The sequence below is a fragment of the Balaenoptera musculus genome, chromosome 4 (genome assembly GCF_009873245.2).
Source record: "Balaenoptera musculus isolate JJ_BM4_2016_0621 chromosome 4, mBalMus1.pri.v3, whole genome shotgun sequence".
Lineage (NCBI taxonomy): Eukaryota > Metazoa > Chordata > Mammalia > Artiodactyla > Balaenopteridae > Balaenoptera > Balaenoptera musculus.
In genome coordinates this window covers 23,419,054-23,433,765 of record NC_045788.1, presented here as the reverse complement: position 1 = coordinate 23,433,765, position 14,712 = coordinate 23,419,054, and the positions used below count along the sequence as shown (strand labels likewise).

Genomic DNA, 14,712 nt, shown 5'->3' with positions numbered 1-14,712 from the left:
CTCAGAGGGATTTTTCACTTACTTCCTGGTTCTCGGGGGTGTTCTGGATAAATGAAATTTCTGGGAAAGCAATTTATTTCTACTCTAAATATGTATACATAGAGACAGTACCACATGTTTTAATACATATATATGTATTATTTATATATATAATAGAAACGTACATAGGACTAACCTACTTATTTTTTAAAAATCTTCTATGAGCGCTTCCTGATACCACTCCCAAAAAAGTCTCATTAGTTTAAAGCTACAAAAGAGCAAACAATCATACTGTTTGAAAGAAAAATAAGAGCCAGAATTCATATGCTAAGTCCCATCATAAGCAAACCAAAAAGGAAGGAAAATAATATTATTAAATTTCCTTCCGATCTCTTAACTGAATTCTTTCAAGACATACACATGCCTGCTTTTTTACACGAACTGATATGAAGACAAGCAGAAAGGTCAATGTTTTCCAGTTTAAAAAATCCATTCACCTTTAGCTATAAGCAAACACTAAATTTCAGACAAAAAGGACAATTTAATAAAACTTTGGAGAAAATCAAATTGAAAATTGCTTTGTAAGTGAGGAGTATTGTTTTTATGCTTGTAAATTATATGGGCCACAGAAATACCTGTTCCCCTGATACTTCCAGAACACCTGTACTATTTTTAGATATATAAGGTAAATAGTAATATAATAATGTAAGTAATAAAAACAAAGTCATCTTTAATAAGTCATGATAATTTACCTCTGTCGGATGGTTTAAAACATATAAGATAAGGGGCAGGAGTGAAAATTGGGAAGAAAAATATAAATCAAGTCAAAATACTATACTTTTTTAAAAAGGGTTTTTTTGGTTTGTTTTTAAATTTTTAGTAGCTCAAAAAAAAATAAAAGGTGAAAGAAAGAGAGAAGAAAAATATAGAGAGAAAGGAAGGAAAGAAGGAAAAAAGGAAGGAAGGAAGGGAGGAAGGAAACTAGAAAGAAAGGAGAAAATATGGCATATCTAACAGTACTTAGAAGCTACTGGATAAAATTATCTAGCCTTGTACCTGACAACCGTAGTCCAAAAGAAGCTGCAGTATATCCAAGTTTTCGTTTTCAATAGTTATGGTAACAGCATTTCTCCCAAGCACATCTACGCAATTTATGTTCAAGTCACCTGAACTGTTTTCCTCCAAAATCTTTTTAACCATATAATAGTCACCTAAATAACAATATACAAACATAATTTAATATCCATGACATATTAAATAAGAATGACTGTAAAGAAAACTTAGCCTGTTGATTTAAAAGATTAAAAAACGTAAACTCATTTTTGTATATGGAAATGTGTAAAGAAAATGTGAGCATTTCCTTGCTGAAAACTTATACCCTGATAAAAGAATATGTACATCAGTTGCAAACATAAAAAGTAGAAAAAATTTAAATGTACAGTTTAAAATAAAAGTTGTTTAAAATTCATAACTGATTATAAGGAGAAGAACTTTCAGAAGATATTTAAAGTAATAAAGAATGTCTAAAAACATAGACTGGGTGCTAGCAAAATAAGATATAAGCTTCAAGGATTTAAGTTTTATATCTCAAATACATACACACATTTAACTGTTAAACGGTTAAAAATGAGATCTAGTAATAAGTGGAGATGTTATAAAGAGGTTTTACAAGGGAAAATGCTTTGGAAAAGCAGCGTGAACGTGTATATGCTTGCGGGTATGTATAGTAAAAGGGAAAGATGTCCAAAATTCCTAGTATCCTCCCCACTCTCCCCACACACACACACACACACACACACACACACACACACACATATCTCATTAATGAAGCTGTTTAGATTAAATAATGACAGAATATTCAGCTCACAAAACTCTAAAGCAAGACTATGACTAATGCTGGTAGAGGTCAATGTCAGAATATTTCAAAGCGAAATTTGACCTGTCAGGATTATGCAGATTAGCTTCTGCCTCACTCTACCCCACAACAAAACAGCTAACTCATAGGGGGAAATGAGAATAATTATGGAGGTAATCATTTTCACAGAGGGCCCACTATACTTGTCTGCTAACCAGCTGGTGTAGCAGGTAAAAGGGGAATAAATCAAAAGAGAAATGCTAATTAAATGGAGAAAGAAAGCAAAGTGGGTTTTGTTTTATTTCATCTTACTTTTTAAACATACGATGAATAAATGATTTTAAGTGACTTGCAAATATAGCTGTTCCTTCGAAGTCTATGAATAAGAAACAGGAAAAGAACCATCAGAGTGGAAATCAGAAGGAAAAAAAATGATTTCATGATACAGAAAGAGAAAATTCTAAAACTGGACTAAATGAGTGAATAACAAAGAAAGGTAACAGATTTTTTTGGTTAAAATTTCAAATAAATTATGCTATTATTTTTAACCAGTGACTTTAAAGTCCCCACACACTTTGGAAGATGTTGAATGGTAGTTTTCTTGATGGTGTATCTCCTTAGTTCCCTCAAGAAGAAAACTAGTCACAAAAAGAAATTATTTCCTCATAGAACTACTAATTAATATTTAGACACTAATGCTCCATGGCAAAAAACTGATCAAACACTTCACAAAGTGAAGTCTTAGTCACAAGTTGAACCAATATGAACATGCAGATAGATCAGTGAAAACTTATCACTAATACCGGAAAATAACTTTAAAATCTTATTTCAGGTGAATTGATTTCAATATCTTAGTTGTAAGAGAATGCTACCCATAAAAACCCTTGCTCTATTTTCTTTGGTTTCATGATGTGTCTGGGTGAGGATTAGATTTTATTTATCCTTCTTGAGACTCATTAGGCTTTCTGAAGCTAAGGACTATGCCCTTCATTCATATGCAATATTTTCAGCCATTCTCTCTTCAAATATTGCTTCATCCCCTTATTATTTTTTCTCCTATTGGAACTTCTTTAGACATTATGTTAGATTGTCCCATTCTAACTTCTGTGTCTCTAAAGATTTATTTTTCTTCTTCTCTTTTTTCTGCATTCTGGATAACTTCTTCAGGTTTCTCTTCCACTTATTCCTCCTTCAACTATTTCTGCTGATTATTCATTAATTTTATTTTTAATGACTACATTTTTTATTTCTCTAAGTTTTATTGGATTCCTTTCCACATCTTTGATTTACTTTCTTATGTTTTAATTTCCTTATTTTAAGCTTTTTGTCATTTTAAACATACTTATTTTATGGTCTCTATATGATAATTATCTGGAGGTCTTAGGGATTTAACCCTATTCGTTGTGTCTATTGTGATAACAGGTGACTGTCTTCTGAATTTTTTAATTGGGTATTGCAAACTCAACCTCATGCAGGTTAACTGTGGGAAACTAGGCAGCCTAGTTTGGAAGCTTGTTCCACCAAGGATGTTTTGTGTTTGCTTCTTCCAGATAACTCAGAGGTTTTGCTACCCTATGAATCCTTTTTATACTAATTTCTCAGTTTAGGTTTTCCCAGATCAAGTAGGTAATATTAATTTAAACCCCAAGCCAACAAGAGGCAGGAGCATAGTTACAAGTTCTTAGGGAAGTCTTATTTAAAAGGTTCTTTGTAGTCTCCCTGTGCTGATGGACCGGTTCTTTTCCTCATCTACCCCTTTGCTAAAAGTGTAGCCCTTTAAGGATCCTGGTTTCATGTTTGGATGTTGTTCTAATTCCCCCACTTTGTACAAACTCAAGGCTTTGTAACCTGTTTCCACAAGGGCATTAAAATTCAAATCCCAACAATACCCAGACCAATAACTCTTGCTCCCATCCACGGAGCAGTCAAATGTCAGCTCACACACTCCTCTGTTTTTCAGTCTTTTCTTTATGTTTGAATCTGTTTTCCTTACTTTCCTGAAAGCTCAGCTGTTCACTTAAATGTATGTTTATTATATTTTATCTAGCATTTCTAGGTGATTTAAAACAGAAGGGTTTTCAGATTATTTAGTCAGCCATGTTGCTAGAGACAGAAAAGTATAGAGAGCTGTATGAATACAATTCTTATAAAATTTTATCAATTTCACATACAGCTAATGGTCAAACACAACGGCTACACATTTTTAAAGTTTAGATTGCTGTTTAAAAAATAATTGTATTGCAAATGTCAGATTCTACAGCTTTAAGGTTTCATACACTATTCCCATTACAGTTAGGGGGCTATACAAGGAACAAAAACCTTAGAAATCAAAACCAAATAAGTAATTTTCATCCCTAAAAATAATAAAAATTTCCACCCTATCATGGCTGACACACTCACGCAGATGAACAATTATAAACTATAGTCACAGAAACTATAGGAAACCTAGACTGGTTTCTAAGCATTCTACCAAAGTTTATATTTGCAAGCCATTTAAAACAATGCACTGTATTCAGAAAGCCCAGAACAGTCTTAATATTTAGGATGAGTGTATATGTAAGAAGAGGTGAGTAAATTTAAAATATATAGCAAGAAGCTAGTTATAGAGCAAGGATTACAAGTAAAAATGCCTTCTTGGGTCAGGCAAATTTAGAAATGTTTTTCATTTTACACTGAAGTTGCTTTTAATAGTTACATACATCTTTCATCTTTTAGAATATAACATATAGAAGGAAACACAACATGATCCATTTACTTTTTTGGCTAGATGGTTGTCTTTTTTTCAGTGAAGGAAAAAGAAACCTTTTCGATCAGTTCCACCAGTATCCAAATTCAACAGCAAAACTTCTCAGTCCCCTCTCCAGAGTATCTCCCATACTTCTCCACTTGTACCCATGTACACTGTAACCCCCAGTTCAAGACACCATCATCTCTCTCCTGGACTCTGCATTAACGTCTTTATTGATACAGCTGCCTACACTCTAGTACAGGGGTCAACAAACTTTTTCTATAAAGGGCCATATAGTAAATATTTAGGTTTTTGGGGCCATATCATCCCAGTTGCAAACACTCAACTCTGCTCTTGCAGCACCAAAGTGGCCACAGACCAAATGTACACGATGAGCTCCAATGTGTTCCAATAAATATTTATGGACACTCAAGTTTCAATTTCATATAATTTTCACATGTTATGAAATATTATTCTTCTTTTGATTTATTCCCAACCATTTGAAATATAAAATATAAAAGTCATTCTTAGCTCACAGGCCTTCCAAAAACAGGTGGTGGGTGGATCTGGCCGGTGGGCTGTAGTTTGCCCACCTCTACTCTAGCACCACCTCTTTAGTCCACTCTCCACCCAGCATTCACAGTGATCATTTTAAAATTCAAATCATATCAGGTTTTCAATCCTCAAGATTTTTAATCACACTTTAAATGACACAGTCTTTTCGTGGCTTACTAAGCCTTATGGGACCTGGGCCTTGCTATCATTCTGCGTTTACCTTGTTGCCACTCTCTCACTTACCCACTATGATCTTTCTACACCAATGTTTCCCAAACTGCAGGTTGAAACCCATTAGCAGTCATGAAATCAATGTAGTGAGTCCTAACCAACAATTTAAAAAAATGAAATAGTATATAAAAATACTGTTGCAATCCCATGGATCCTTAGCAACAAATTCACCCTGGCCAACTGTGATATATTCACCCTGGCCAACTTGAGAAAGACAGTGGAGATATGTTATAGTATCAGTGAAGAACTGGTAATCATCTTTTCTTCATTGGCATCTCATTTTATTTTCTGACATATGATGGTAAATTTCAACATCACTGAAATGGGAGTATTAATGTCGGTCAGTTTAATTTTATAGTAACCAAATTTTCAGTTAGTTGTGAAGTATGGGAGAATTTATCTGTCAAAAAATCTGTAAAGTTTTTCAAACCAAGTTTTTCTAACAAACTTTTTGACTATGGCAACTGCAACATTCTTATTGAACTATTACTAAAGACACTTAAAACAGAAGATTTTATTATTAAGAGGAAAAAGAATGATGAAGTAAAAAAATACAAAGCCATGATCAAATTCAATTGTTGGATCTGGAAATAGAAATAGTGACAATACTGATTAAAATGTTAACTCTACAGCAAACTTCAAATTAGTTTGAACCAAATACTAAAAAGAAAAAAAAAAAAAACACACATGCAAGACTTTTAGAGTGAAGACAATTTAAAATGTAGTTTTACCAAATGTGCAAAACCCAATATTTATCATAGACCCCAACATGTTTGTAATCACATTGTTGTGGATGAAACCTTCAAAATTAGATACTCAGAAACATGGTATGCTGAACTGTCCGTAGTACTCTGAGTATTTTTGGAAAAAGACAATTATTACTATAATTTCTTAGCCATTTATGTCTGTTACTTAAGACTATTAGTGATAATGAATATCACCTGGCAAAAGAGCAGACTGCTGCAGGAAAAAATTATACTTATAGAAGGTAATGCTGATTTTTTTAGAGTAAATTAGTTTATAAATTAAAAATTATTAACATATTCTTGAATCTATTAGAAGCAATGTTTACTTTGTAATTAGAGTCTGGTATATGACTTGAGATCTAATTAACAGTGATGTTACAAGTTGTATAAAACTTTAGTTAATATCAGGTATGCAGTAATACAGTTTCATAAAGGATTTATTGTGTTGCTTAAATTTAATCTCACATACACTTAAATTATACATATTTATAGAACTGAAAAAGTACACTATGGATCAATATAAATTAAGCTACAAAAAATATAAAAGGATTAGTGATGGAGCAACAAATATGACCAGAAAATAAACATAGGAGTTTTTTGGGTTTTTTTTTAATTAACAGAAGCTATTAATAACAGTGCTATCACCACTCTATAGGTCACAAAGTTTTGGCATCCAAAGAAATTCCACTGAATCTCATACTATACTGATATGGTATTGGAATTCTTTTAGTCCTGATAATTTGTTTAGGCTCTTAAAAGTCACTACTTACCTCTTAGTGATAGCTTTTGAACTCATTACATATTATACTACTAATCCTAGATCTTAAACTTCTTAGTATCATTAAATTTGGTGGTCAGTTATAAGGAAGATATTTCTAACACTGGAAGCATGGAAGAAGAGGAATTATTCTTAGGTTGCAACAATACCCATACAATAAAATTTAATCTTTTAACACCCTTCCCCAAAGTTTATAATATACTAGGTAAAGGGGTTTGGCTTGGGTTACATTTTTTTAACTGCCCAGATAAAAGACTGACTGTATACTAAGAATATCCCATCTTCCAAATCATAAATAGGCCATTTAAGTTAAATTGAGCATTTGTTTCTGCCCTTCAGACAGATCTATTGGGCACAAACACACTTTATTTCCCTTACTGCTCCTCACAAGAGCACATGAGAGCATCTCCAGTACAGAAGAAGCTACTAAAGGACAGGGATGTAGTCAGTTATTTCTTGATAAAGCACCTTTCTCCAGTGTCCTAACAAAATTAACCTGATAAATAGTCAGATGATGAATTATAGAAAAGAACAGCAAGTTAAAAATGAAATAAAGAAGCACACTTCTGGAATCACTACAAAGAAATGCCAGTATTATACTACTATGAAGCAGCTAGCTGCTCAATGATTAGCCTCTTATAATAAAACTATCCACCAAGATTCTGGTGACTTAAGAGTCTTTTTTGTTAAAATAAAGATGAACCATACACTATGGCACCACTGGTGATTTGAAAAACTCTCCTGTACAAAATACTTAAATGCTTAAATACTAATGACAATTTGTGAAATGCCTGTAGAATTTTGTATATAGTACCCTCTTTACCTCTCCCTTCTGCAAAGTTTTCTTCCCTCACAGCACATACCTCTTAACATTAGGTGTCCCTTGTCGACATAAAACTTCTTGGCAGTACCCAGTACTCTGCACTTTTTCTTCCCACCGCCATCCTCTCCAACCCCAAACACTTCAAAATCTCTTTTCAAATAGCTTTTTTTAAAAGTCCCATTAAATATATTAAGTGCTATTAAAACAACAGCTTAATATTACTTCTCCCAGAAATGTTACCCATTTCAAAAGCAGGCTAAGCCAAAGGTATGCAAAGTCTAAGCAGAATTCAGGCATCAAAGCACCCTCCATACAATGCAGCAAATCAATACCACAAAGGTGACACAAGATCTAGATTATTAGACTGAGCCCAAGAATAAAGGTGAAATTCAGCTCTCTCCATCCCTGACTCCATGCTGAAATTTCAAGAAGGGCCTCCTGACTTATTTATTGCAAATCGAATTTCCTGAAAATGCTCTTCATGAAAAGTTGGCAGGGACTGAATCCAGACTGAATCCTTTCATCATTTTCTTTTTCTACACAAGAACTGATTACTGATCATCAGCAAATTAAAGGGTTTAATACTAAAGCTACCATCTACTCAACAGTTACTTTCAAAGAGGTGAATTAACAACTATATTTAGCTTAGGTGCTCCCTAAAGGTATTAATTCTTTCTCCAGCCAGCAGGTCTGAAGTTAGACCCCTGTCTCCCACAAATAAAAGTGGCTCATTACCATACTAATTCTCAGTGTGAAAGGAAAAAGACTTCGGTGCTAAGAATCACTGCTTAATATTCCATAAAACAACACTCTTGTTTCAGCTCTTGTTTCAATTAACCTTTACCTCTGAATTGCAGCATTCTACATCTAAAAAGAATATGTGTACTTTCTGAGAATTTTATGTTGGGTGGGGGGCCAGACTTAGCTTTATATAACTGGCATAGGAGCCTTCAATTCACTTTTTCTTCTAAATTTTACGAAAAAGAACCGATGTTACCTTTGAGATGATTCTGACCCACTTTCAAGATCAACAATAGCCACTATTAAGTGGCCACTACCTGGATCTGCACTTGCCTAGATCTATTGGACTAATAATTTACATAAAAGCTAGCTGTACACACTATAAAATCAAACTATAAAATCGTTTTCTTTCCTACCTTTTTTTCTTTACTCCTTAATCTGTACACACCTTTCAAGGCGTCACCCATCACTAACAAACACATAACCCCATCTCCACAATTTTTGCTTTAGGAATTCTCCTTAAGTGGAATACATTACGGACATTTTACACATGTAGTGTAAACTTGATAAATGAAAAAAGGATGAGAAACATAGATGTTCTAGAGTGGATCTGCTCTTGTGCTATTAAAGCTCTTTACTTTTATTGGATAAATATAATCCATGGAAACCACAGTTAATAAAACATTCACAGAGAGCAAGTTTAATTTCCAATTAGTAAATCCAAATATGGATGTTTCTTTTCTAACACAAGTGATTTTCATTCATTCAACTACAACTAGATCAAAACTTAGTGGTTAAGAGCACAGGCTCAAAATAGATCCTAGTTCTACAACTAACTAATGTAACCTTGGGCAAAGTAATTCTAAAATTTTGCTAAGCCTCATTTTCCTCATTCATAAAATGGGGATAACAACATCTGGCTCATGGGGTTGTGAGGATTAAATGAAATCATCTATGAAAAGCATATGCACTCTACCCCAAAAGCTGTCTCAGTCAATGTCTGCCATTTGGCTTGATGAAAGCTCCAAAGTAATAGTGGAAACTATAGTTACTTCAGGAAACTTTCCACTTTTAGATCTGGTTTGGGTAACGCTAAAAAAGGTTTAACAATATTAGTGAATATAAACAAGTAAACAAAAAAAACTGCTATAACTCAAATATATTTTTTCAGCATAAATGTATACCATAAGTACATGTAAGAAATAAGCCATTTTTCCAAACCTAACCTAAGAATTCATTTCAACATACCTGAAACAGAAAATACCTATTTAATCTCACTTGTTAAAAAAAGTTTTAATTTATATGGGGGAGAAAAAGCATGCATATTTACTTTCCACCCTACCCACAAAAGCCAAATCTCTCCAAGGACCTTAATGATATTATAAAAGGGAAACTGACGAAGAAAGAACATCAAGGCTATTTCAACTGGCACTACTGGACAGGCTACAGAACTGTCATACATTCAAACTCTTTTGAGATATGTCATGCAATAATCCTAAATATACACACCATACAAGTACTTATTCGAGCTATGTTCCATTATGACATTCCTCTGTCCTCAGTTTGACAGGAATATTAAATTGCCTTTCTTGACATAATTTCTGTTTGCTTTAAAATAACCATAGCTCAGTAAGCTGGGGTAGATGTAGCAGACACTTACTAATTCTAGTACAACACAATCTGTTCCCTTCCCCTCTCTAGAGAATTTTTGAAGGAAGAGAACTCAGACTATCCACTCCAGAAATACTAAATAATTTTACATAATCCACAGACTGATATTTATGAGGTTATAGACATATATTCTATGTTTCTTCACATTTCCAGGACTGTATGAACCTGTCCATGGTGGACTTTCACAAATGCTTTCATAATATAATTTAATACTATTACATAAGATCATAAAAAGACTCATGATGGACAGGGGTGGACTTTGTTTATACATCAATGTGTTTTCAAAAAGTTGTATAAATAAAATCCTATCTCAAAGCAGTAAAGGAGGTTAAGGAGGCTGTCATTTATTTAAAAAAAAAACACATACAGACAAACAAAAAAAATACTCTGTAGTTAATCTTTTCACAGTGTAAGTTGCCCTTTGGGTTTATGTTTTGGAAGTTTGCATGATCCTAAACATTTTTCCTAAGCAAGCATGGCCACTGGAAGGCAAGCTGAATAAATTTAGAAAGAGAAAATTTACAGCACTTTTTTACACGTAGGAAATAAAAGCAGTCTTAGGGCAATCAATTTCCCATTCTTTTTATTATATTCATCAATAGAAAGCATGCTTAAGTGAGGAGACTTTGTTATGGCCATAAAAGTGATCGATTTCCAGATTTTTTTAAAAAACGAAAACGCATTAAATACATTCCACATTTTTGCCCTGTAATTATTTTGCACTACCTTTATTTCCCAAAGAAGGATGAGGAGCAATAAACCTTCCTCTCTAATAAAAAGCATGAACAAAGTTGTTCCATAAATTTGGAGAAACTCTGGAACTTAGGCAGAATTTCTCCATAAAGTGCTGTCTTTATGTCCACCTAGGATATTGACATACCTAATGCCATTCGACAGTCACTGAACACCAAGGCACCGGGTGGCTGGAGTTAAATAATACAAATAAGGTTTTAAAGAAAAAAGAAAACAAAAAAACAGCTGAGAGCCCATAAGCAGGAGGAACCTTAAGCAAGGACATGGGATTTTTTCGTACTGAAAGGTCCAAAGCTAGATAAAACCTCTGGGATTCCAGAAAGAAAGAACTAAAGCCCCAAGCGGGAGACCAGGTCATGCAAGTGGTCAGTAGCGCAGGTGAGGCTGAAACCCTAGGGTCCCGGCCCCCACGACGCGCCCTGAACACCTGACCGCACGAAAGGAGACCACCGGGCTGGGCCGCCTCCCCAGGTGCGGCGCTCGGAGGGCGCCACCCGCGGCTGCTCCCGCCCGACAGCTCTGCACTCACAAGGCAGAGGCGGTGCCGGGCAGCCCGAGAGGTGCAGCGGGTGCGGCGCGAACAGACGCTCGGCGCACGAGGAAGAGGGAGTGCCCCGAGTTGAGGCTGGGGGGAGGATGAGGGGTGTGAAGGACACGGGCATCCAGAAGCAGAGAAAGGGGCCTAGCTCTCACCCTTGTCGCACGCCAGCAAGAAAAGCTTCTCATTCAGGGTGTTCTCCTCCTTCACCTCCCGCACATCCTTCAGCGCCATCACCTCGTTCGGCGACGAAGAGGAGGATGGGGAGGAAGGCAGGGAGGAGGAGGAAGCGCCCGAAAGGTCCGTGCTCGGGTACAGGGCCGCCATCATCGCGGCCCATGAAGGGGGCAGGCCAGGAGACGGGGGCGGGGCCTCCACCAGCCCCGACCCCGACCCCAGCCCCGACCCCCGGCTGGAAAAGGGATGAGTCGTTCCCACGGCCGCCTCGGCGCGCGGCCCGTTGGCCCTGAAGGGCGTCGCCTCCCCACGGAGCCAGCACTCGCCCTCCACCGACAGCCCCAAATTGGTGGCGGCGCATGCGCGGCCCCGGGGCCAGCGCCCCCTCCCCAGCCGCCGGCGCCCAGGCCGAGCAGGTCCGCGCCCGTCCGGGGACGGCAGAGTGGCCCGCGCCAGGGCGGCAGCCGAGCGCGGGGCCGTGCCAGGAGCCGCAGGGGCCGCGCGGGGGGCGGCCCGGCCAGAGAGGAGGACGAAAATCGGTGGGAGAGGAGCTCCAAGAGGCGATTCTGCACCAGCCGGGCTCCAGGGCTGTGAAACCGCCGACCGAGTTGCGCCCAGAGATGTTCGCAGCTCCCCTCACGTCATCTTCCGCTCGGTGAGAGCGACGACCACGGGGCGGGCTCGGTGGTGGGCGGGACCTGGGGCGGAGGCGGGGTCCGCGAACGCACCGCCCCCTGGTCGGCTTCCAGCCTCGGAGGAAAAGGCGAATGGCCGGGTGTACTCTCTGCACAACCAGGTTGCAGGTTTGAGGTAATTTCCCCGCCGTCTCGGGCTGCGCACAAGTTAAACATGCAGCGGGGTGGTTCACTGAGCCTCTGATGACTTAACGTTTAGTCGAAACCCCCCCGTGGAATTGTTGAATTATTGCATATTCCTTTGTCCTCTGCCTAAAGCAGAAAGGACAGGGCCCTCGCCACGCCACCAGACTTGTGTTCGTCTGTGTGTAATTATGTTGGGCTAGCTACCCTTGTTTCTAAAACCGTATTAAAAAAAAAAACAAAACTCCTCTGTGATATAAAATTGGCATAACATTTCTAGTATCATACATTTATTCGCATGTACCCGTTGGATAAGCACATCTTTAGGATCTACTCTACGTCATAGTCCTTACCGTGGTTTCTTGTTCATCTTCACGTTTATAACTCAGATTTTAGAAGATGAGCGTTATTTAAGCAAAAGCTAACCGAAGTGCAGTAAGTGCTACTTCCTTGAATTTTTTTTTTTTTTTAATTAAGCTTGTATTTAAAGCAGAGTCTTGCACCTTTAAAAGCTGAGGGAGGGGGACTGGAAATTGTATCTCGAATAATTATTGCTTTCCACAGCCAACTGTGCAAAAATCTAAATTGCGTCCATAGTGCTTAGGTTTTTAAGGCAATACATAAATTTACTTGAGTACATGTATTTGAGAGAAATACTTCCTATTCTGTTCAGGTTGATTTGTTCCATCACTGTCCCGGCCAACTCTAACTCCCAAATTTCCTAAATATATCTTTCTCATCATTCACAGTCCTCTTTCGATCTTCTCTAAGAGGCCTTAGGTAGACAAGATTGCCCACCTTTCCAAACATTTTTATGTGTTTACTTCAAAACAGTTATCTATTAAATCATTTTAGCTTTTTCTTTCTTATCTCTAGTAGATCATAAATCTGCCCCATTCTCTAATGTTTAATATAGTTCTAAGTTTGTGTATTTAGTGGAATGTCAAAATTGCTCGTTGTAAATCTGTGGCCAGTGAACGGAGTGGTACATATTTGGGTTTATCTGAGTGTGCTTACACACTCTTTGTAGTCCAGTAAAATTTTTTTCTCAGTAGCAGAACAACTCTAACCCGGACCCATCCAAAAGTTCCGGAGTGTTTAAGGGTAAAAATTCAGATGGCTCAGAACTATAGAAACCATTTTAATCTGAAGTTTTTTCAAGCTTCTGGGTTTAGGTGATTCCTTTTCCATAAGGCTCCCACCGGGGCTGGACTGATTTCTTAGATTCAGGCGAATTCCAATTTACTTTAGGAGATAATCCTAGGAGGCATTCCAAAGTATTAGAGGGTTTTTCCTCATTCAAAGTAAGCTAGTGTTGCAACTATATCTTCAGAAGTCTTTTTGAATAATCTCAGATGCAGAATATTCTCTGTTTCTCGGATCCTTTTTCATCCAGTGTAAATTGGGGTATTTTAAGATCCTCTATATGATTTATTTTTCATCTGTGATATGGAAACCGATGATAGAGCTATGATGAACATGCAAGATTCAGAAGCATGCAAGATTCAGAAGCAGCACGTTACTTAAAGCAACTCACCGAACCTCATATACTGAAGAGCCATCACAACTCCAGTTGTGATGGAGAACAGAAAATCCAGATTCAGATCTAGACCTATAAGTAATAGACCCTGTCTTCATCTCCAAACTCTCTACCTCTCCCTCACTACTTTTAGGCCACATTTGCCTATTTCTTTTCTTAAAATGCCTGCAAGACTCTTCCTGCCTCACAGCCTTTGCACTTGTTCCTTCTACTGAAGTTTTCATCTGGCTTCTCCTCCTACCATGCATACCTCAGCCTATCACAACCTTAGAGAGACCTTCCCTGACCCACCCAAACTAAAAGCATCTTCACCCCAGTTCCTAAGTCTCTATCACATTTCCCTGTTTTATTTCTCTTAGTGCATTTATCACCATCTACAAATCCTATTTGTTTACTGTCTCTCTTTCTCCACTAGGAAATAAGATTCATGAGGCCAGAAAACTTTGTCTGTATTTTTCTCAGCTGAATCCCCAGTGTCTAGTATCATACCCAGATCATAATAGACAAATTTATGTTGATTAACTCAAATTATTTCATCACAAATTAAATTTGTAGTAATCATGTACTTGGTCTTTCCTAAAATTCTTCCTGTTAAAGAATCATAGGGCTTCCCTGGTGGTGCAGTGGTTGAGAATCTGCCTGCCAATGCAGGGGACGCGGGTTCGAGCCCTGGTCTGGGAAGATCCCACATGCTGCGGAGCAGCTGGGCCCGTGAGCCACAATTACTGAGCCTGCGCATCTGGAGCCTGTGCTCCGCAACAAGAGAGGCCACGATAGTG

At 37.5% G+C, this 14,712-nt stretch overlaps 1 protein-coding gene across 3 annotated transcripts in view; it reads right to left on the bottom strand.

The window, feature by feature from the left end:
- TRPC1 (transient receptor potential cation channel subfamily C member 1) overlaps nucleotides 1-12,200 on the bottom strand; it is a 70,550-nt gene extending 58,350 nt beyond the window's left edge. For 2 of the 3 annotated variants that reach the window (XM_036850436.1, XM_036850440.1), the window contains exons 1-2: nucleotides 11,554-12,200; nucleotides 1,036-1,190 (exon numbers count right to left, since the gene is read on the bottom strand). In XM_036850436.1, coding sequence (XP_036706331.1) covers nucleotides 1,036-1,190; nucleotides 11,554-11,728 — 330 coding nt within the window. In that variant the 5' untranslated portion in view covers nucleotides 11,729-12,200. Of the gene's footprint in view, nucleotides 1-1,035; nucleotides 1,191-2,146; nucleotides 5,032-11,553 lie in introns of those variants that run through there. The other variant, XM_036850437.1, reaches the window with a different exon arrangement.
- Nucleotides 12,201-14,712: the final 2,512 nt, after the last annotated feature.